This window comes from Homalodisca vitripennis, chromosome 4 (assembly GCF_021130785.1).
Source record: "Homalodisca vitripennis isolate AUS2020 chromosome 4, UT_GWSS_2.1, whole genome shotgun sequence".
Taxonomy (NCBI): Eukaryota; Metazoa; Arthropoda; class Insecta; order Hemiptera; family Cicadellidae; genus Homalodisca; species Homalodisca vitripennis.
The window spans coordinates 13884596-13908249 of record NC_060210.1 but is presented as its reverse complement, the minus strand read 5'-3'; the positions used below and the strand labels follow the sequence as shown (position 1 = coordinate 13908249).

Below are 23654 nucleotides of genomic sequence, written 5' to 3'. Positions count from 1 at the left end.
TGATGAACACTTACGCCTTATTTTCGGTCGTCAAATTATGGTAGACGCCTCTTTAGTTCGTTTTTTGTGTGATTGATTAAATTATAATGTAAACTACAAAATGTTTTAATTTTATTCTTAAAAACCCGTAAAAATATCGAAAAATTAAACTTTTTTGGACGCGTATAACTAATTATGTATTTAAAATGAAAACATGCTACGACGCTAATTTAAAAACTGAACCCGCAAAAGTGCAGAAGGTTTAACAATATTATTATGGTATACCAGTATATATCTCCACTCGAATGTACTAAAATCCATTAATACTAGGCACCTTGCAAAATGCAAAAAACTTAAATTGCAGTTTCTCGACATTTATGTTAATTATTTAAACAGGAATACAAATAACTGCAAGGTCAATTTGTATAATGTAGCTTAGATATTTATTCAAGACAGAATTTTACAAATAGTTCCCACTACATCAACTTTCAGAATAATATATACATCATTTACATATGGATATTTTAATTAGTGATGAGCATAATTTTAATTATTAAACTTTAAAAAAATCAGTTACTTTTGGAATTTCAATTGAAACGTACGAATTAATTAAAACTGTTGAAAAGTACAAAATCTTTAGGCCTAATTTAGTTACTATGCTTCTCTTTTGTTACGGGTGGCCTATTTACAATTGATAGAATCTCTAAGATATATCTATAGTATGTATAAACATTAAATAACAAAATACTATCAGTTATTAAACGCTATTTTACCAAAATAACTCAGTTCTTAACGAGTACTTATCACAGTCTACGAAGAGCTTATGCCTGTTCAAAACATATTCTTATAAGATAGTTTATATCAGACCTTAATGTTTCCAAATAGTTACAAAATATAACGTTATTTTGACATATCCATATAAAGTTAACCATATAATAGAATCCAACCAGGAACGGATTAATTTTGCTGTTAATTAGTTAACTGCCAACTATTTTGAAAGGATAATTTGGTTAGTATTTGTTTGTCTATATACAAAACAGATTATTATTAAGCAGGAATGTACACATTTCTTTAAATTTTGACACGTTTTTTTGGGTTTTAAGACAACTTTCAATTGCTGTAAGGTTAGCCAACATTGAATAATTAAAAGATCCAACAAACTTATCGAGATCAAGTGAAAACAATGAACATTAAAAACGCTTAGTAAGAGTAGACCATTCAGCGGCCGAAGAAGAGGGAACCTCATTACGCCTGTGGAAGGGTGGGGAGGGAGGGATGTCACGTGACCAGTGACGGGAGGCCGAGGGCGAGGACCACGAAGAGGCCAGCCGTGATGGCTGTGCTCCCAGAGGCGAGGGCGCTGGCGGCAGCATCCAGACAGTGGCGGAACTCCGAGTACTCTACCCGTGTAGTGGCGCAGTAGTGAGTGAGGGTGCACGGACCGTCACAATGTCCCATCGACAGACCCACGGAGTTCGCTCGGTAATATCTGGAAAAATGTAATATTGCATAATAAAAGACGGTTTCTTGAGTGGAAAGAAGAAAACTTAATTGAAATTATATAATATTTTTCGTGCAATTCTGAAAAATAAAGCTACTGCAATAATAGACATAAAAATTTTATGGAAGGAAATCAAGGCCTCTCACCCCAAAGGATTGGTAACCTGTTTTATAATTGAGGTTAATTGGGTTATTCTATATAGGATATAAATTATTTTAGTTGTACCGTATCTTGTGTTATACATTACACTATTAGAACAATTATTCACTTATCACTGTATTCATACATTATAATATAGATTTGCATTGTTTTCGAAGGTTTGTATAGTCAATGATTTGAAACCATCCACATAGGTAATATCTTTTAGAGCTGGAAAAAGACAAGGAGAAAATATAAGTTTCACTTACATTACAGTAGTTACGTGACAAGCAGCTATTCACATAATAAATAACTTTGAAATCATGGTTGGTACAAAAACAAGTGACACCACTAAGTGAATGGTATAATTTAATAAATAATTTAGCGATGTATCAATTCTGTATATTCCGAATATATAATGACAAAATCTATAGTCCAGAGGACAGGGTATCAGTTTAGAGTTTCCTATTTTAGATTAAGGTTGACCACCTACTTTAAAATTTTCAATTTTTAATCACGCCGATGAGTATAGTCATGAGGTTTATTACTTATTGAGCATAATAAACCAACAAAAATATTTTAAATAAAAGTTTCAACCATAAAGTCCATTATTAGATTCATTATATGTTGTGGCTAAAGGTATTATTATCTAAATCTGTACAACGTAAAATAGAGAGTGCGTTAAATTTATGATGATGCACTGTCCATTATTACAACCATAAAACTGTGAGTGCTGTTGTAATCTCGGGAAATGGGTCAGGCGCGAGTTTACTCCCACTCGTTACTTCCATATTGCATTTCAATAGAAGATACGGTTTTTTATCACGTTGAATGAGTCGGATTTTGTTGTAACACACTGTTACACTTCCATTTTATGTGCAAATAATATTTAATAACGTTCTGTTGACTGAATGAGCCTCGGTGATACCTATGATCCGTACGGCTGAAAAATTCATTTTACTGTATCCGTATGTCTTTCGTCCACACAAGTTCTGAAAAACAAGCTAAGCTACAGATTTAAAATTTTGCATGAGACATCATTATTATATATAAGCAACGATATGTTCAATGGTGGTGCATGTTACTCCATGTTGAACCCAAAACCCGGTGTCAAAATCTGGGCAACCTTATGGATGTCCAGGAGCTGCAGATCACTAACCGCAAATACCAAGATTCTGATGTACACGGGTAGTCTGATAGGTCTACTCTACTGCGGGAGATGACTGTTCGAGTAGGTAGGGTTTCTCTGAGAGTCAAAGGTTCTTGCTAGCTTAGACATAAGGGTGTGCCCTGCTTTAGCTGGTGAGGGTGATTCGGAGCTGGCTTCCTCTTCTTCGGAAGAGACACGACTTGAGGTTAGTGCCCTATATTCTTTCTCGTAAATCTCGATAGGAGGCTTCTCCAACCCCCAACTTTACCCACCCAGAATATCCTCTCAGGAAGCAGCGTAAAGGTTATTTAAAGAATACTTACAATTTCTAAGCTACTTGTTCTAAGAGAACAATATATTTTCCTTTGTCACTAACAACACTTTCTATTTAAGTTATAGGCATTGGTGAAGTCTAGAACTTAATGGACTGGAAAATTTCATTTATTTCTGTCCTTATGTTTGTCTATTAGGTTTTCTGTCCGCACTATATCTTTGGAAAGAAATAACCTACAGCTTTTTGCAAGAATTGGTCAATCCAACTCCTTAAAATTTTCTGAGTATTAAATCCTTAAATTTCACGGGGCGATATTAAATACTGTTTATCAGTTTTATGGGTAACCATAATTTAAAATATGAAATGCAGAACATACAAATTTGTGAACAAATTGAGTGCACTCACCAGAAATTTAAATGTATATATCATGGTACCACATGGAGTAATACATTAACTATAGACTTCAAATTTGGCACGCAATCTCAATGTCCTTTGTATACAGTTTTATTTATACAACACATGTACAGGTTTTATGAATTCCTTAGATTAGACCGTTACATTTTGAATCTTTAATCTGTGAGAAATGTTGGATATTAACAGTTTTCTACTTTTGGATACATAATATGCGTTCATGTAACATACATAAAACAATGAGACAAAAATGCCAATATAATTTTAGTTTTTGAATTTTATATTCTAGAAGAGTTTGTCTTGTGAACTAAATTAAATTTTAATAAAGAGCCAATGCCAAGAGTGGGTTTATCATATCACTTTCCGCTTAATGCAGGATCTGAAATCTGATCTAGAGAGACTCCTGCAATCTGGAGTCCATGTCTAAAGAGATACAAAATAGTTTTGACTTTAGAGATACCTATATAATAAAAATATTTATAACTAACTTCCCAGCAGCCATCCCGTGTAATCTAGAGAAAGAGGGGTTCTCATGGTCTTGTCAGATGCACTAGAAATGGTTTACTTGTAAAAGCAAGCGAAATCTTTGCCATAAAAATATATCCTAAATTCAAAGTTTCAGTATATCTGTATAAGTAAATTTTTATACAACAAATTTTTAGAAATAACTCGATCAGGTAGAGACCCAGTTCGATGGTCTCATATATTTCGTAATTTTTCAGAAGTAAATAAATTTTTCTACTATCGAAGGATTTTGTATTAAGTGCAGTTTTTATTATTAAAGACGATTTAAGGCTCAACGATTCTTTGACACTTAAATATGTTTCAATATGGGTTTACCAGATTTAGAAATTACTATTCAATATTCTTGAATAAAATGATAAATTTGTTTGTTTTCTTTTTTCTTGCTTACTTATAGCCTTACTTATGGCTGTTTTTAAGGTGTTTCAAAACTTTTTTCCGTTGAAGAATATACTCAATTATTTAATTTGCATTAAGGTAAATTGACACTTAAAATACATATTTTTACATGTGAAGTCTTATGCATTTTGCTATGAGGGAATGAGCTGGAAGAGTGAAACCGTATCCGGACCTTCAGTAACTACCCTACCAACCTGTCGAAGGAGGGTGAGTCGTGCCTGAAGGAGGAGGCGAGTTCATGCAGGGATGAAGGAGTGATGTTGGTCAAACCGTAGTAGCTGGTGAAATTATACTCTTGACTCCAATCTGCCTTTTCTTTTTGGTTGGCTTGATTTAGATCCAAGTAGTACTGCGTGTAATCTAGAACCTATAAACACGTAGTGCCAAATTATGTTTCTCAAATTAAGTTCTTCAACATTTTTTTACTTAAAACACATAAATATCAGTGTATCTTAAGAAGACAGACTACCTGTTCTATAATAACGTACCCTATATATTGTATTATCACCTAGTGCAGAAATTCTATCCATTAAATATTACTTCTACATTTTTATTTTAAATATTGAAGTACGTTTAAAAATCTACTGGAAGTTAAGTCCTTAACTTAAGGTACAAAAACTAAAAGCTTAGTATTCAAGCTATGTTAATTGTATGTTAATAGTATGAGAAAAATAGAAAACATTTCCTACAGAATATTACTAAATTGTGGTAAACAGTTAAAAATTATATGCGTAACAATATTTATTGCGAAAAATCACTATTAAATTCATATTGGTTTCTTAATAAATAAATTAAATAATCATATAGAGTATGGATTATAGAAATGGTGAAGCTAGAAGACCATCCCCCTTTATATTCTAACATTCTAAACTGTTAAATAACTGTTCTGATCTCTTATTTTAAGTTTCTGATTTCGTACCGAGGCTATCATTTTACTCAGGTGTGATTCCGTAAGAAGGAATTTATGTTAAATTTATAGCTGCTTAAGACGTATTACTTAAATATAAAGAATATTCGAAATTTGCTCGACCGCTCAACGTAAAATTACGGACACTTAAGCGGGAAATCTAGGCAATCAAACCCACATAAAAACTTCTCTATATAAACATGTAAAGTTTTTACTGCAAATATAAAATTTATTGCTTTGGGGATTAAAATATTTTTAGTTTTAAATCTGTTAAAAAATAGGTAAATTTTATAAATTATATTTAACGAAAACAAATATGATTTACTTCATTCATAAACTAATAAAATTATGCCATTCCTTAAAAATATGTCATGTACACACTTTTTTTAATTTAACATTGTTATTTTTAGTTATGTTTTTTAGGCATGGTTTCATATTTTGTCATCGTTCCTTCTACTCATGTACCTAAGGCTTCTTAAAATACTATAGAAATATAGTTTCCAAGCACAAAGGCGATTGCACCACCTTGACCTCCTGTTGAGAAATACTGTAGATCACTGCTAGATAATGTGTCTAAGCCTAGAATGTTGCTCACATCACTCATCATCTCTGAGATAAGAACCATATCAAATAAATAAATACAAACAGTTAAGTATTTAATTGAACAGTTATAATTCTGGGAACGAATTACGTTAAAAATCAATCGTATGTTTATTTTCTATTTTAGATATTGGTTGTTTATGTGAATGTTCAAAGGTTGAGGATGGTGAAAATAAAAATTACTATTTATTAACGTTTTACTATAAATACTATTTATTAACGTTTATTTTACAGATAATAAAAGTAAACGTACAGATAGCACAAAGTTTGAAAAAGGAGGGTTTAAAATTTGTACTTACTAAATTTAAAATAATAACTTAGGAACTTACTTGAGCAGTGTCTCTGTTAAACTTGTAGAGTCTAAGGCCAGGATTGTTCGCTCCACCGTTGGTCCTTCGTGGGCTGAGAGACGGCGCCATGAGCATCCACGAGACAGGACGTGCTGGAACATGTCAGAAGTGAACAGTCAGACCGCACAATGATAGTCTTGGAACCCCTCAGACCGACAAACGACGCCATTGTTGAGGAAAGCAGTTGTGCTTGTGAGCGTGAATAAATCACAGAAGCCACAGTAACCGTAATGGGTTTACGACTGAGCTATCTCTTATTCCCAACACCGAGTCTGCTGCAGAGCTGTGCCAAGTTTCAGCTAATGCATTAACCTGATAAGCGTCTCAACCACACGACCGACTTACCGCTGACTTCGTGACGAATGTGTCAGAGGCCTTTCAGCCGCTAATGCCTTAGCTGTGACTTGATAACTTGAGCACGGCTTTTGTTCTGGAACGCTCATAACACAAAAGCGCATTTGTTCCCCTCCTTCTTTGTCCTGCATTACACTTTTTTGTTCTGTAACGTTATTCTAACACAATATCGTTGGTGACATTTTTGTGGTAAACATTTGCCCCAAAACCCCTATATTTTACCACTCCATTAAAATGCCTATTTCATTAAGAAACAGGGAGTTAGAAGATAAACCTCATAATCTATAGTATAATGCTTTAAATTTCAGGAAAAACCTTTTGAATTAATATGCTTTTGAGTGTTTGCATGTTTTAAAGCAGAGAGATCCTTCTTAAAACCGTGGCTTTGTCTGTCAGTATGTCCATACATGCGTTGCCTCTTAAAAAGAAAAGTCCTTTTCTTCATTTCTTCATATATTAGTTTGTCTTTGGCAAGAGAAGAAAGCTTGCAATGTCCTAATGGCATATAGCTATTCAGTGCCATGTTGTTTACCTTATATGAATATAACTAAATTGTAGGTTTATATGTATATACTCTGTCAGGTTCTCATATACTTTGCTATATCAGTTTTATGAACATTATTTAGAAAAGTTTTTTTGCTGAGTTTTAGCGTAGTCGTGTGTCGTATTTCTGTCTGTCTATCCCTACTATCATCACGGATACGAACTGTTTTATAGACTTAACATCTTGCTTGAGGCTTTATTACTATATGAGAAACATTGACTTCAATAGTGTATGGAACTCAACAGTGTTTGGCTGAGCGTTAGCGAAACTTTTACATCGATCTTCTGGGTAACCACGATGGTAAGAAGAAAATATCATAATAAATAAATTTTGAATACAAACATAATACACCTATAGGAGATTGTCACATATGACACATTTACCATGTAGCTAACACAAAACATAGTTTTATAGTGATTTGCTGTGTGGACTTTTATTATTACAGAATGAATTCAAAGTCAATTAAGAAAAACGTTAATGTATCATGTAATAATATATGCCGAAAAAAGTGCGTGTGTAGAAGTTAAATTTTTATTATTTATATGTAGACCAAATTGAGTTTTATGATGGGTCTGTTTAACTATGGAATTTGCGTGAGTGTAATAAAAGCGTGTCAGTAGGCTGATGCAATTGTCTGCCTGTGGGGAGGAGGAAAATTTATGTATTATGTCTGCCTGTCTATCTGACCACAGGACAGCTCGAGAAATCGAGAATGAAATGACCTATAGATTTGAATTTTGTACGGAATCCCAGCGAAACTCTTTGAGACACGTAGTGTGGGGTACTCCTACTTTGTAATAATTAACTAATAAAAAGCATTTTCTAATAATTGATGGAAGGAAAGTCACAATTATCCAATAATTGTATCTTTATACACGAGGCCTTTCAACATCTCGTCGTTGCACACCTGACAATTGCATCTTTGATGTTGAAAGACCTCGTGTATAAAGATACAATTATTGGATAATTGTGACTTTTCTTTCATAAATTATTATAAAATAGTGTATTCCAATAAGGAAATCTCCTCATTCAATGAAATAATAGAACACACTTTAATCAAACATTCGCTTATTCTGCTATTATTCGCTTATATATAAAACAGTAAACATTTTTTATAAAAAATATAATAATATTTGTATGACTCAATTTTGTTACTCAGTTATCGTTATTGCTAAATTAGCATGCTTTGCTGAAAAGATTCAAAGTTACAGCATGTGTACAATAATAAGGACGAAAAAGTTCAGTTATATATATATATATATATATATATATATATATATATATATATATAAATAAATATATATAAAACAGTAAACATTTTTTATAAAAAATATAATAATATTTGTATGACTCAATTTTATTACTCAGTTATCGTTATTGCTAAATTAGCATGCTTTGCTGAAAAGATTCAAAGTTACAGCATGTGTACAATAATAAGGATGAAAAAGTTCAGTTATATAAATATATATATATATATATATATATATATATATGTATGTAAAAGGTTAAAACTCGATCTAAGAGGTTCCTACCTGAACTGCCGTTATATACGATGCGGAAGGTGTCGGAATGGAGATGACCAAAAAATTGACCCACAATAATATCCGAATATTTCCGAATAAGGCCGAGGTACCTTCGGGCCGCAGCCTCTCTGAAGTGAGGCATCGTGTCAGGTTGGCGCTCGTCAGGGCCCGGTCCCATGTGGCCCACTATATATACCTGAAAATACACAAAGTTATGGTTAACAGTACTCTATTGTATACTTCTTTCAATACTATACTATTCTAAACAAAGTACGATTCCTCTATGGCGAGCCTGTTCGGAGGGTTCCACATCACAATATAAGTTAAACACAATATAGTAAATTAAGTTAAACACACATGCCAATTTTAGTAAAAAGTATATACATGAAATAAAAAATTTAATAGTATGATTAAGCTGCATAAAATGAATAGCTTATGGTATTGGAAACATGTGTCCACTTACAATCCACTTACAACAACAAAAAGAAGAGGGGTTCAGAGTATAATACAAAAAAATCAAGAGAGCTAGAAACACAGTAAAAAGTTACCACAATATTGCTCTCCGTTTGCGTACCAAACTAAACGTAATAAATGTCACACAATTCCGTGTTTTAATGACTTCCAAATCAATAAACGTGTCCTTAATAAAATTTAAATTCACAACATAACAATTTTATAAAATGCTGTTTTATTTGTTTATAAGTCAACTTCCGTTATTTATTTTTTATATACACACTGTTAACATTTCTTATCCTTGAATTCCACATTTGTTTTGCTCTAATTATCCTCTATTCTCCAATTTTATTGTTTACCCCCCTTTTCTACAGGAAAGAAAAAAAATTCTCTTGTCTTTATTATTGTTTTGTAATTTTTAAGAATCGTAACTAAAGTTTTTTTAATAAAAAAACACAACCATACTGAGCAAAGCTTGCATCATTTTTAAATCACCACCCTGAACATGCAGACAAGTTGATGGATCCAAAAAAGCTGGAATAACAGTTCTGAAAAGTTAAGTGGCTCTTTAATTTTAATCTGTACGCTGGTCGTTGGGAGGACTGAATTAATTATAAATTTTCTAACAATGAATATGAAACTGATTTAAGAACTTATGAACATTGTTTATTTTAGAGTAAGCCGCAAGTTTGATTGAGGACGAAGTTAAAGATGTATGTATACATATAGAACGATTGCGGTGTATTGAGAATGTGGTTTTCATGCAATATGCTTATTGTATTGTATATAATATACATAATTTTTCCACCATTTACAAACAAATACTCAATACCTTTTCTCTGAATTTCTGGGATTTTTCAAGAACCTCCGCCAACCAAGAGAATTGTTCTGAAGGATCATCTCCTTTACTGTGCGGACTGGAGTACAAGTTTGTGTTGAGAGCGATGATCCGGAGTTTGTTGTCTTTGTGCTCAATAGTGTAGTAACCACCTGTGGAAATAATTGGTTGTATTATATCCTAGCTCAATCGGTTGTATAACATTACACCTCCCTACAATGATATATGATGTTGTATAGCCTACCTGTATGGAGTTATAAGAAACCTACTTAAAACAGGTTATGGTGTGTGTTAATTTCATCATTGAGCGGTCAACGTAAAGAATAAATGTATGTGACTACATAACGTGCTCAACATGGCTATATATTATACTTTAGATTAAACATAAATGTATATATGTGCCTTTCTTTCAAACTAATCCTAAGCGCGTATTATTTAAATTATCGTAAAATTAATGTGTAGTAATTATTTAGTAGAAACACCAAGTTTTACTCAAGACACCTCAGCATATAATAAACTAAAATTCTTGTTTGAAGTGCCCAAAATGTATGTTTCCGGGACTAATGACATACTTACAGAGCTGTATAACTCATTTTTATTTTGTGTAAAACACATAATATTAAATATGACGGGTTAATAATTACGAAGTTTTAACGTTTCAGAGGGAATAATGAAACTTTTTCAATACTATATATATATATATATATATATATATATATACATTGGAAAACTCAAATTAAAAGCAAAAATTCTGATTGCAAAATATTTTAATTATCAAAAAGTTATAATCAGTGTGGGCATTTCAGTAATTTTGAAAGAGTATGTGAAACAATTGGCCATTAAATTACTCACTGGTTATAGTTAAAGTTGCAAATAAATTTCAGTAGTTCGGGTATTTTGCCAAAATATAATATTTCTAGTTATTGTAATTTTGTTAAACGTCAAAGCTGCATTGAGTAGTTTATGCAATGTAATTTCATGTAATAATCATTGGTTGTTCTGAACAATCGAATCTACTATCTATCGAACTCCACTACACCTAAAAATAATCATAAATACAAAAAAGCTATAGCATAAAACGTATCTCACGGTATAACTATAAACGTAATAACCGTTAACATTAAATTCGAAAGATAACATTAATAATTATGTTGGTGACTGCTGTTGGATAAAATTCTCGAATCTGGAACTACTTCCGAAGGGTCACTGTATAACTAATGGAAACATGGAAACTAAAGTTGGAGAGCAAAACCTGACTCCAACTGACGTCGAGTAAAACAGAGAGTTTATGTATGGTGCTGGTTTGCACAACGCGGTTTGCATACCAAAAATCACCGTATTGCCCTCGTTTCTTATGTATGCTGGCTCTGAAGTAATAATTGCACACTTTGGTCTTTACGTCTCGTACTTGCATGCAAATCTCGGCTTGTAACACTCACAGTACTAAGCCGTAAACATCAATATAACTGTTATTTTACGTGCATGAAATATAAACTTGTATCCACCAGAATACCAATGTAATTTTAATATTTATCAAATAAACTGTGACATAAAAGTATTCTATAGCGTTTCCTTTTCAAAGTTTCTGAGGTTGGTGTTGCCCCAAACGTCAAGGCGCTGACCTTGTTAAATTTACCAAACCACTCAATTTATTGGTGCTCAAGGTTAAAAGTTTTATTAGTAAATAAACTCTCGGTCGAGAATAAAAGTTATGGCAGTAGTATAATAGAATATAACTTAATATAACTCAAGATTTCATACTTAAGAATGTTGCAATTTGTAGTTTAAGTACGAGGGACATTCAGAAAGTAAGGAACGTTTTGGAATTAAAATACCCAAGTTCAGGAAAAATATTTTTATATATTCATGTGAAAAAGGGACTAATCTATTACTTTTCTACGTAATAAACATACAATTTCAGGCACTTATCATAGCGTTGGACATGCTTTGAAATCTCATAAAATTCAGCCATCTGCGATCTCAGCCACTCATTATGACAAGTATCTGGAGCTTCTCATCGTTGCCAAAATGGTGTGTTTTGCTAGGTCTTCATTTTCGGGAACAAGTGAAAATCACTTGGAGCAAGATCATGCCACTAGGGGCATAGCCTAAGGAAAATCCTCCCAGTTAAAAGAGTTCAAGATTTCTTGCAATTTAAAGTTGGGAATCGTCATACAAAAGCAAAATTTTTGATGACATCTGTCCTCGATATTTATTTAGGACAGCTACCTTAGGTTTTGCACTGTTTAACATTACCGTCCAGAGTTTATTTTTGCATCAGGCTCGAGATAATCAATAAAAACACCTTGCCTGTACCAGCACAACTTTACAATGATCTTCCTTGCCAAAAAGGTTTGCAGACATTTCCTTGGATTTTTAGGGGAACTTGTATGCCTCCACTCTATGAATTTTAATCTTTTCTCAAAATTTACCTGTTTTCACCCAGGTATCGTATTCTGTTACGATTCGATCCAATCATCATCATCATCATGACTGTGGTAGGCCTCCAAAAATGTCAAAACTTTCCCCAGTTTGTTGTTCTTTATTGTGATCTATTTAGTTAGGTATTTGGGCTCCCATTTTGAACAAGATTTTTAGTAGCTTGGCTTCTGTGAAACCATTTCAAATAGTAAAGTCCCTGAAACAAGTGGAAATCAAAGTGAATGCTCAGTTGAGAAAAGACGGTTTTTAAAAATCTTTTCAACGTTTGTTTTGCCATTTTTAAACTAAATGAACCACGTTGCATTCATTACTTGTTGTCGTACACTTCATACAGTTACCACTGAATTTCTATTGATTTTAAGTCATTTGCTAACAAAAAACTAATCACAGACCGCACTCCACAACTGGGAGGAATTTCGATTATCGGAGTTGCAGCAATCATTTCAAATTTGAATATAAAAGAACAAGCAGCGCAGAAATATTTCCTTTTTCACAAATAGACATTGACTGAGGTGCCAAGGACGATCATACCAATATATACACGATTGGCGCGCACCTAGCGGCGTCAGGTGAAAACATTCCGTAATTGCTCAGTAACAAATCTTTGCTCTTACAATTTTTGTCCCAGTAGGTCCAAAACTTTTCGATTTCTGAATTGTCAATTTTGCAGTTTGGTTTAAAAAAGCCAAAAACAGGAATCTTTTCTTTGTTATAGACATAGAAACTTAAATTTATTGTGCTATGTATGTACTGTGTAAGTGCTACTTACATGTGTGTAATATAACTCCCAGTGGTGTATCTTTACTGGATATTTTGTAGTGGCATAGGGTATCGAAAGTTTTTGATCCGGGAGAACTAACATTCACCCCGTAATAACAATGTTATATATCAATTTTGCTCGCTTTTTGTAGATGCAAAACTATGGAATATTTTGAGACGTTATAAAAAAATTCAATTTTTATGTTTCGTACGTACGGAAATAAATAACAGTAGTAACTGCATTTATAACCGTTACGACGTTTTCGAGGACATATATCTGCTTTCTCATGCAATAATCAAGTTTACAGTACCAAATTAAAATTTAAAACAAAACCTTTGAAATACATAAACATACCATTACCCAACAATACACAGTATGTGCCCTAACTAATTACTCACTAAAACGTCACCTTATTCTAAGTTTTATTAAATGTTTTAGAGATGAAAAAGTGAAGAAAAAAGCAGATATCATTACCTGAAACGTAGTGTTTTTCTCCTGTAACATTTGTAATTAGTAAGGCTTTTGTAACAGCGTGCATAAATTTTGCAAAATATCAATAAAACGTCAATTAATATGTCGAAGCCTTTATCAGGGATTACGTCTTACCCAACATGATTGGAATTGGGCAAAGTCTCAAAACTTCACCACTTTGAGCAATAGTGATATCTATGCAGTATACGAACCATGGAACTCGGTGCAGGATAAAATGTTATCTGTAAGTATAAACTTACCTTTAACAAATGTGGCGATAGCCTCAGACGGAAGCCAATGCCGCCAAAAATTAGCGAGTTCCCGGTATCCAAGCCTCTCTCCAGGGTTGCCCCCGGGGTCATCATGGCCCAACACTGGGAACACGAACTGTGAAGGGAAGGTGTGGCTGAACAGGTGTGTCAGATTCTGTAGAGCCGCCACTTGCTTCTCTGACGAGCGACTGCTGGACATCACCGACAGTCCGTCCCTAACGTACAGTTCCAGTGATATCATTACGCATATCGTGGATCCTTAACAACACACAAAGTACTGAAACTTGCGTTTTTATGCCTGAAGCACCCTCATCATGATCATCTCTTGAATAAAATGCTTTTCCAGCGTCACTTCAAAACCTAAACTGTCTAATGCAAAATTAAGAAATTAGGAAGGGCATTTAAAAATTAAACATGAATTGATAATAAAAGATTTGTTATCCTATGATGAGAAATTCGCATAGTATAAGCGCAAAAATGAGTATTCCTTGAACTTCCATCAAGCAGATACTAAAAGTCAAATGATAGTAGAGCGGAAAGGCAGAGTTAAAGGTCGATGATTTCACTTCAATCTTGTGTAGTACTATCCTCCTTAGCTCAATGTAACGTTAAAATATTTGGATACTTTCATGAAACCAAACTTTATGAACTAAACACCATATACATTTATCTGAAATATTTAGTTTACAGACCTTGAATTTTACATTCTACTTCTTTCCTATATAGAAAATAACGAAACAAATGATTTCAGCCCCTGAAGCAAAGTCCAATACAAATTCTTCTTTTTTATCGTGAGAATGTAAAACTTACTTACCTGCTTGTCTATCTGTCCATAGGGCATTTTGAAAATTTGTATATGAAACTTTACAAGTGACCAAAGTGAAGCATGTTAGTTTAAATATGTTGTAGCGTACTCCTACCTTGTTATTATATAGATTGTTATAGATTGTATAAAAGATTTAATAAAAAACAATTCTCATGTTGAGTTTATTACAAAGCACTGTACAAACGTCAAATTTCTAATATTGCAATTTTCAACTGTAATAATCTTCCAATTTATATTTAGTCTAAAGTAAAGCAAGAGCGTTTTTTTACCAGGCGAAGTTAGTACAAAGAACCATCTACAACACAACTTGTAGACCAACGGCTTAAAATAGACTTCCAAACCACCACCAACGGCCAGGCAGGCGGGCTGCTTGCAAAGACAGGATCGCTCAGCGGTCACTCATCCAAGCAGCAGCCACGCTCGGATGTTGCTTGATTCGGTTATATCGCGATAACCGCCATCTTAGTATAATAATTTTGTGTCTTAAATAACTAACCCTGTCCAGAGCACAAACTCTATATCTTCTCCGTTCTTCGTCTTCATTGTACGAGCGGCAGACTGCACCAGAGCCCAGGGAGAGTCACAGTTGTAGTTCCCGTATCTGCCCACAGTCTCGTGATTGACACTCTGCTCCGTACGCCAACAGTCTGCACGTAATAACCTTTATAAATGTAATGCATCCGTTAATTCAATACATAAATGTAATCTATCAATGGTTAGCTTTACTGTACAACGGGCATTTTAAAAGTACCCCACTTATAACTTTCTTATGAATAGAGATAGAGTGATTTACTTTAGGGATTATTTTTATCACCAACTGAGGAGGTTTTTTATGTAGGAAAATCTTTACTCCAACCCCCCCCCCTCAAAATAGGGTAATTTCAAAATATATTTAAATTTAACCCCATGACACATAAATTCCATTGTAATATATAAAGATGGCGCAAACTAGAGATCTCCAATGTTACTCTTATCACATTTTTATTGAGGCCTATGAAGTGTTTTATACTCCTACAGTTTAAAACAAATCCTAACCTAAAAATCCTACAGTTTAAGTTACATTTTAGTATTAACGAACATGGACCATGAATAACGTAACATTTATTACGTTTTGTTTAGTCTGGCCGAAGCCCATTAGGAGATCCTGGAAATGACAATAGATGGTTTTTACATTGAAGACACTAACTTGTAGCAATTAGAAAAGTTTTAAATATTACTAAATATTAATAAACACAATGTTTTTCAAAAAATAAACAATTTAGAAAAGTAGTGTTTTAAGTAACATTTAGTCATATTGGTTTTGACATGTTATAATGTATTGGTTACCAGTTAGCGTGTGAGACACATTCATTTCAGATGTTCTGGTTGTTTCGTTAAACAACAGGAAATGAAAACATCATAAAAAACTTACAAGAACATAAAATATATCATACGTCAAACATGCTAATATAAAAATTATTGCCACTCACCAATAATCATGGAGGAATTTGGAAAGGGCATGGTCAAGTGTGTGACCGGGCAGTCTCCAGAAGACGAAAAATAAAAATGCTGTATTTGGTGAGTAACAATATTTATTTTGTATTAGCATGTTTGGTATGCATTTCTTATAATGCTGCGTTTTCCTATCCTGTTGTTTAACAGCGGTATTTGAGCGGACGTGGGTATCCACTTACATCCGGAGGATGTTTGTTTGAATTGTAATACAAAAATTCCTACGATGATCTATTCTTTAGTGTTACGAATTTCATTTAACTAATAATTTATATATATATATATATATATACCTGTATATACATTGTATATATATCAAATATTCCTAATATGAACAATTATTAAGGCTCACATTCATTTTGGAAGGTTTTAATACATGCATCTATTTTGTTTTCTTTGTTCCGTTAAAATAGGAACTTCTCTCATTCTTTTTGGACTCCGATACTTACTTCTTCTTGGATCGCCTTTGACAGAATAGTCAACATCTAAATGTATGTCAGTAATGTGCCAAAAGTAACCTGAAACAGATATAATGTTTTATAAATTATTGTAAATATAACATACCTTACTTTTATCTTTTAAGAATCGATTGATGCAATCGCCATAATACCACTTCAGATAAGTAATCAAGTAAAAAGTTGATAAAAAATTAACCCAACTAAAAATTATTGCGCCTCTTTAAAACAAATACAACAATAATGTAAATATTCGTTGATAATATTTAATAAAATTTTTTGTATTGTGAGTATTAATTAAACATTAAAGAACTCTATTAAAACTACTTAACTGACTATTTAAAAGCAAAAACTGTACAGTATTTCCGTATTTGTTTAAAAAATATTCGTTCCAACAATATTACTTAAATAGTGAACTGTGCAATATTTGCTATTTTGTAATACATTTTCTTACTCTGAAAGCCATTGGTATGAAAAAGCGTACCTCAATGATAGTTTTGTTTTCAAAGGTGATAAGTATGTTGTTAAATAAATAAAACTTACGTTTACAATAAATGGAGTATCGTAAAAAACAAGATTTTTACAAGCCAAACTAAGATTAAACAATCAACTTACTTATTTTGGCAGTGGCACTTGCTAACAAGATCACTTGTAGAATGCATCGAAGACAGACCATCACAGCAATCTGTAACATCAGTTTAAAAGTTAATGTCTTTGCGATAAAAACCGGCTACGTTATTGGAATAAAGACCTTAGTCCAACAAAGAAACTTTTTTGGGGTTCAAAAGATAAAGGGTCCATACGTCTCTCTGTTCAAAAACTTTTGGTAGAGTTAAAAATACGTCTTAGATACTTGGAATGTCGTAATTCTTGATTAAAACAGAACCTTATTGATTCAGGTCAAAGGAATTTTTTCAGTCTTTGCGATAACTCTTGTTATGAATAAAAATATCAATATTCATGTATAGTTTCTTCATGGTCCAAGGAAGAATATTGATTTTGGTGTCAAAATGTCAAAAGGAAGCTCAACCCTCTAGCTGTTCCTCTATGCGATACCTCATTTGTTCTATGCATGCGTTCTATTGGGTTCTTCAATTTGCTGTTTTATTAGTTTATGATTATTGCCTTCGCATGCCCATGCATGCACTACGCTGGATATGCCATAGGCCATTCCTTTTTTAAAGCAACTCAATATGAAACTAATCTCACCCATGAACAACATTTTAAATTGAGATGCATTTTCAGAAGTAGGATTATTATTGGATTATACAAATAGTAAAGGCTTGAAAATAGCTTTTGAATAACGGTGGATAACGTTAGACAAGATTGGAAACACAAATCAACCGTTAATTACCAATTATTTTGGCAAATAATAAATGAGAGCATGAATACATTTTTCTCCGCATTTGGTAGGTTTTAATCTCATTTTTATTTAAAAAATATTATCTAGCACTAAACAAAAACAATTAAAACAGGTAGTAAAAAAATACCTTAGTACATGATTAGGGAAATACCTTTTAGGGATACTGTCATTGCTTTTTAAGTCTTGAATAAAATACTACGAAGTCAAAATAAATTAACTATTGTAATTTAAAAATCTTATCGATTGTTTACTAGAAGTCCATTAAAGACATTTTATTAAATATTATACTTTTGAATTGTGTGAAATCGGTCTTTAATTTATAATTCTACACAATGTATTGAAATTCGCGTGAAGATCTTTACATAACTTATATTTTTACCAAAATTGAGAATTTTACCTTTTGACACCATCGTAATACTATTTCTTTTTATTTAACAAGTTTATTGCATTACAAGTTTAGAAATTTACAATATATAGGCCTAGTTCGTAAAATCGTTGGTTTCCATAAACTATCACACTTGAACAAATAACATCATTACGTCCCTTTGTGTTAGGAATCTAAATGCAAATTCGATGTGATCAAGTATAAAATAATATATGTTCCACCAGTAAAAATCGAAATGAATATGTTACCATCCATTACTCTAATGGATCCAATATTCTAAATTTCTTTACCAAATTACTATTTCATAATACAATAAAATATGTTCTGGGCGAAAACTGAGAAATAAATTTGAATATAATGTTTATACAATTGTACAATAACCATTAATGTGTTGATCAGTTAAATTTTTTTATGATAACTAATTAAAGAGTGTAATATGTATGTTAACTAAAACTAATGTTGGATTTCCCGATTGGAATATAAAGTTTAATGAACACAGAAATTTACTTTGGATTAATTCTACTTTAACAGCAATTAAAAGTTCCAGTGCATGTGAGTTAGCCACCTTTAATAGGTTTTAGAGTATCCAGGACGCAGGGAGCTTAGCTATGACAATGTAACGGGAATCGATGCGGGTTGGAGGAGGATTCGCTGGAATCTCATGTATTTAATCCCTGTCCTGCCCATATCCTGCCATGATCCTGCTCGTTCCCCACTGCACCACACTATTTTCTATCAGACTGGTTTTTATAACTGGAAGTTTTAAGAGATTTTACTCATAATTAAGGGAATGTACCTATGGTTTGCTTTGAAACCTATTAATGGAAAATTCAGCTAACCAAGAGCATTTAATCTAATTAGTACAGAATATTTACATATTACATATTATTTGTTATGTGAAACCAAATCATACAGTTAGCATGCTTATAAAATATTAGTTCAGATTGTATTATTTCTGTTTTAATACGTTGTTTAGTGTAGTAGAGGAATGTTTACCTACCTCCCTAAATAGTTGCACTACATAATGTTTTTGACATAAGATTTAAGTGAAAGTTATGGTTTCCACGTATTTTGTCTAAAGGTTGTATAAATTGTTACATATTTTGTCGTTGCTGTTATACAAGGTAACATACATCACGTGTAATGTAACAGGCATCGCTGAGATTAAAACGTTGTAAATCAATAAATGATTTCTTTCTTGAGATGTTCTTAAAAAAGATAAATAGGCAGACATTTATAAGGAAATACGTTTTAAATCTCCCCGAAAGACAAAAGAGAAAATGTGTCAGCCTACTGAGTAAAAATACACCGTCGTAGAACCCGTATTTTTATGTGTAAATGAAGATTTATGCAAAATTCTCTAAAGAATAAACCTTTTCCTGAATAGCTTTCCGCATAATAATTTCACTATGTTTTCATTGACAATGATACATTTCAGTGTTAGAATCATAACATTTTCTGTTAGATATGGAGATTACTACACGTAAGACTGTGTACAAATTTGCTTACAAATTTATTTATTTCGTTATTTTTTCATTTCAAATTGATTACCCATATCACCAAGGTAAATATTCGCTGGCACTCACCCAAAACCTATGTATATAGGTCAGTTACTTTTCGAGATATCGTGCGGACAAACAGATAAATTGAATTATTTTCAGCCGCAAGAGTGATAGGCTTCACTAAACCCTCCGTCAACAAACTATAATTTTATTTCCAAATCGCACACTGAAAGAGAATATTAAAACACTATGGCACTCACATTCATTTTTGAAAGTCATGACAGCATGAGATGACACAATAATGTAAAGTGTACCTTGATCACTAATTTACTATTTCTCTAAATTTCTGTAGAAAAGTCCAGCGAACCAACCCGTAGTCACATGCTATGTCCCTCGTGAATTTCTTGTAGGATTTATAATATCTTGGATGGATAGCAAATCTCACATCGCACTATGTTCGTATGAATAAACATGTATAAAAGGTATGTACATCTACGATGCACAAGCAGACAACGTACTGAATATTTGGCATCAGTGCTACACAGATAATTGGTAGGAGTACGCTACCCACTTGTTACGTAACAGGATACTATGAGGTGCAATTCAAAGTTTCAAGTACATAGCTAATTTTACAATTGTCAAATACGAGTACAAAAAGTTTTCAAGTAAATAAAAGAGAAATTGTGTCAGCACAACATACTTCAACGATGCTCAGACAGATCCCATGGTTGGACATGCAACATCATAGAACTCATTTCGTTTGTGTTGAAAAGAACCAAGACACAAAATGTTAAGTCTAAAAATATATTGTGATTTCTCAATATACTGTGCCTCATGATACATTTACACAGTTTTTCATTAAATTGGGTTCCATTACAGTTTTTAAATAACAAAACGTCTATATACCAAGTCACGGTAAAATTGTGTTGGGATAGTTTGGTTACATGTGTTAATGTGTCATATGTTACAATCCCTCATTACCGAATTGTTATATACATTTATTTGTTCTGCCATTTTCTCTTTGCCATCACGATTACATGTAAGATCAATATAGAAATATTCACTGCAGTTAGGCCAATTTTTTCTGAAGTACCAAATACACCATAGTAAAAGTCATTCTTCACACTGTTATAAAAAACAACTTCACGAACACTTTCCAAGCCTCACTACTGAAGTCAGTTGGTTTTCCAAGTATCGTGTGGATAGATAGACAGACATACACACAGAAATGACATTTTCAGCCTCTCAAATAGTTTTGGTTTTGGTAACGCTCTGCCAAGAATACAAGTTGCTGGTAATGAACTAAGTTTATTGTCAACATTTGTGCCATTCAAGACTACTGATATGGTAATTACCAAAGCTGGTGATGTGGTTTTAATAAAACATTCGACCATACCGAGGTAATAGCTTTGCTGAGAGTCTTATTTTATAAATTTTTTACTCTTTAATTATTTATCTCAATAATGTACTCATTTGTAATAGTACAATTCTATTAAGCATTTTTTTTAATTTAATACTCATCTTTGGATCGTTGCAATTCATTCAGTGAATATTTACCAATCAAATACGAGTAATTTGCTTTCATCTTTACTATTATATATATATAACAAATACTAATCTAATGATGGATTGTTTTGTGATTGTGCAAATATATCCTTTACATACACATTCTTAGGTTGACATATTATAGGGCTATTCTTATTTCGAAAATCCCTCTTACCTGGTTCTATTGTTGTATAAAATCCCATATTGGTCAATAAGTTGCATTACAGCTAACAAATATTATTAATTTAAAGTGACTGTTAAATTTAATCAATTGTTCCCTGTTATCATTGTTTTATGTCAGCGCCATAAAAACTTTAATTTTGTAATTTAAATTAACCACAATTCAATTTTATAGTATCTCTTAATGAAAATAAACTACGAAAAAAAATACTGACTGTACTTACTTATAATGGCCATAAATATTCACTTTCTTTCGTACTTTCTTCATTGTGGCAAAAAGACAAAGATAAAATTGGCGTCAGAAATACAATTCACTCGAACCAGTAGTGATTATACCAGTGCAAACCCTAAAAAATTAATTTTCACTGCTAATACTAAATAAAGTATTGTTATATTAACATTTATATAGATATTATGAATAATCAATAATAATGTCAAAGTACTCGTATGTGACTTGAAGGAAAACTATAACTACTGTTCTTTAAGATCTACGAGTATAATAGTCCATGGATCGTCACAATAGAACGCATTGTGTGCAGAACGCTACAGAAGGTTACAATAAAGAGCTTCCGTGAATAGTGACGGGCACTTTGAACTTTCAAAGAGTTCGGTCCTAGGCTTTTAACATTGTTGTTCGTCCTTCTTCCAAACAAAGCTACATCAAAACTTCTTGTAATGCACTTTTTGACTCGATTCTTCGTGACAAAGTAAATTTTCACCCTTTTTCACCACTAATGTTTCGTGTTTATATCGATAAGAAGTTAAATTTAGTGGGAAAAAGTGCAGTGCCACTTCTTCTACCAAAAAAATAAATATTGTTTATTAAATTCGCTGTTTCTGTCTGAAACTACGGTCATAAATTACTCATTCCGATTTGAGAAAAGATCATTATAAAAGGTGCAATGAATTGTAATTGGGTAAGTCATGACAGACATTGTCTAGTTATAAAATTGTATTCGTGAATGTCTCCGGAATCTATATCGTATCAGCTTTCATTTTTTATAGAACCCATATAGCAAAGTGGTTCTTATGACTAATTTATTACAGTGGATGTATGTATAGTATGTATAGATCTTCATCTCCAAAATGGTTTTCCATTAGCGCCATATTATCATGTTTTCTATGCTACTGGTACACAAACTCTCTATCAAATTACCCTTCATATAAACATATACTGTATTACCTGTTAATATGCAAAACATACTGTTAATTATTTCATAAGCAAAAATTTAGAAGAGAAACACCTATGTCTAAACATACTAAACAAATTTTGATCTTATGGTAACTTATTCTATGACTGTGGGAAAACTTGCATGTAGAAAACACCTTGCATACTTGTTGGGTTCCAGTTAAAAAGTAAATAAAACATTACGGGCTGAACACTGAGGCATCAGGAAACCTCTCATAAGAATATTAACATGTTAAAATTATATAACTGCAGGACTACCAAGTAGTAAAATACATTATAATCAATGTATCATTGCAGGTTACATGTACAATATGACACATTGTCGATCAAAATGTTTACTTACAAATAAAAACTTTTATAAACCGAGATATACAGTTAACCGCAGTCTTAGAAGAAGCCATGATAATGTATATTTCATTTTTTTTTTTAATTTTACAAGCAAAGAATTTTAGTTTTTATATCGTTAACAAAGGGAAAAGGTAATGGTTTTTAAATTTTTCAATCAAACTGCAACTTTGAAAATTCATAAATCGGAAACTTGCTATCCAATTAAGTCCAACTTTGCATAAAATAGCGTAAAAGTTTTCTATTTATGAGTATGATGTTCTAGAATTTAGAGTTATATGAAAATGTGTTTTGAATAATTTACCATCTTAACTTTTATTTTCGATCGAGCGGTCTAATAATTAGCATTGGATACGTTATGGAGCTTTAAAGTTATTGTTTTAGTTGTGTAGTTATTTTAAATAAATTTATGAAACTTTTTATTTTTAATATATATTTAACAGAGATAGTTTTCTTCAAAAAACTCGGCCGTTTAGAACGCATAA

The 23654-nt window shown here is 32.4% G+C and overlaps 1 protein-coding gene across 2 annotated transcripts in view; it reads right to left on the bottom strand.

The window, feature by feature from the left end:
- Positions 1-395: 395 nt before the first annotated feature.
- Positions 396-23654, bottom strand: part of LOC124358960 (acid sphingomyelinase-like phosphodiesterase 3b) — a 254260-nt gene continuing 231001 nt past the window's right edge. For both annotated transcript variants that reach the window (XM_046811248.1, XM_046811247.1), the window contains exons 2-10: positions 17276-17345; positions 16655-16723; positions 15211-15361; positions 13877-14103; positions 9938-10095; positions 8662-8848; positions 6211-6323; positions 4569-4741; positions 396-1468 (exon numbers count right to left, since the gene is read on the bottom strand). In XM_046811248.1, the coding sequence (XP_046667204.1) occupies positions 1258-1468; positions 4569-4741; positions 6211-6323; positions 8662-8848; positions 9938-10095; positions 13877-14103; positions 15211-15361; positions 16655-16723; positions 17276-17336 (1350 nt within the window). In that variant the 5' untranslated portion in view covers positions 17337-17345 and the 3' untranslated portion in view covers positions 396-1257. The remainder of the gene's footprint in view (positions 1469-4568; positions 4742-6210; positions 6324-8661; positions 8849-9937; positions 10096-13876; positions 14104-15210; positions 15362-16654; positions 16724-17275; positions 17346-23654) is intronic.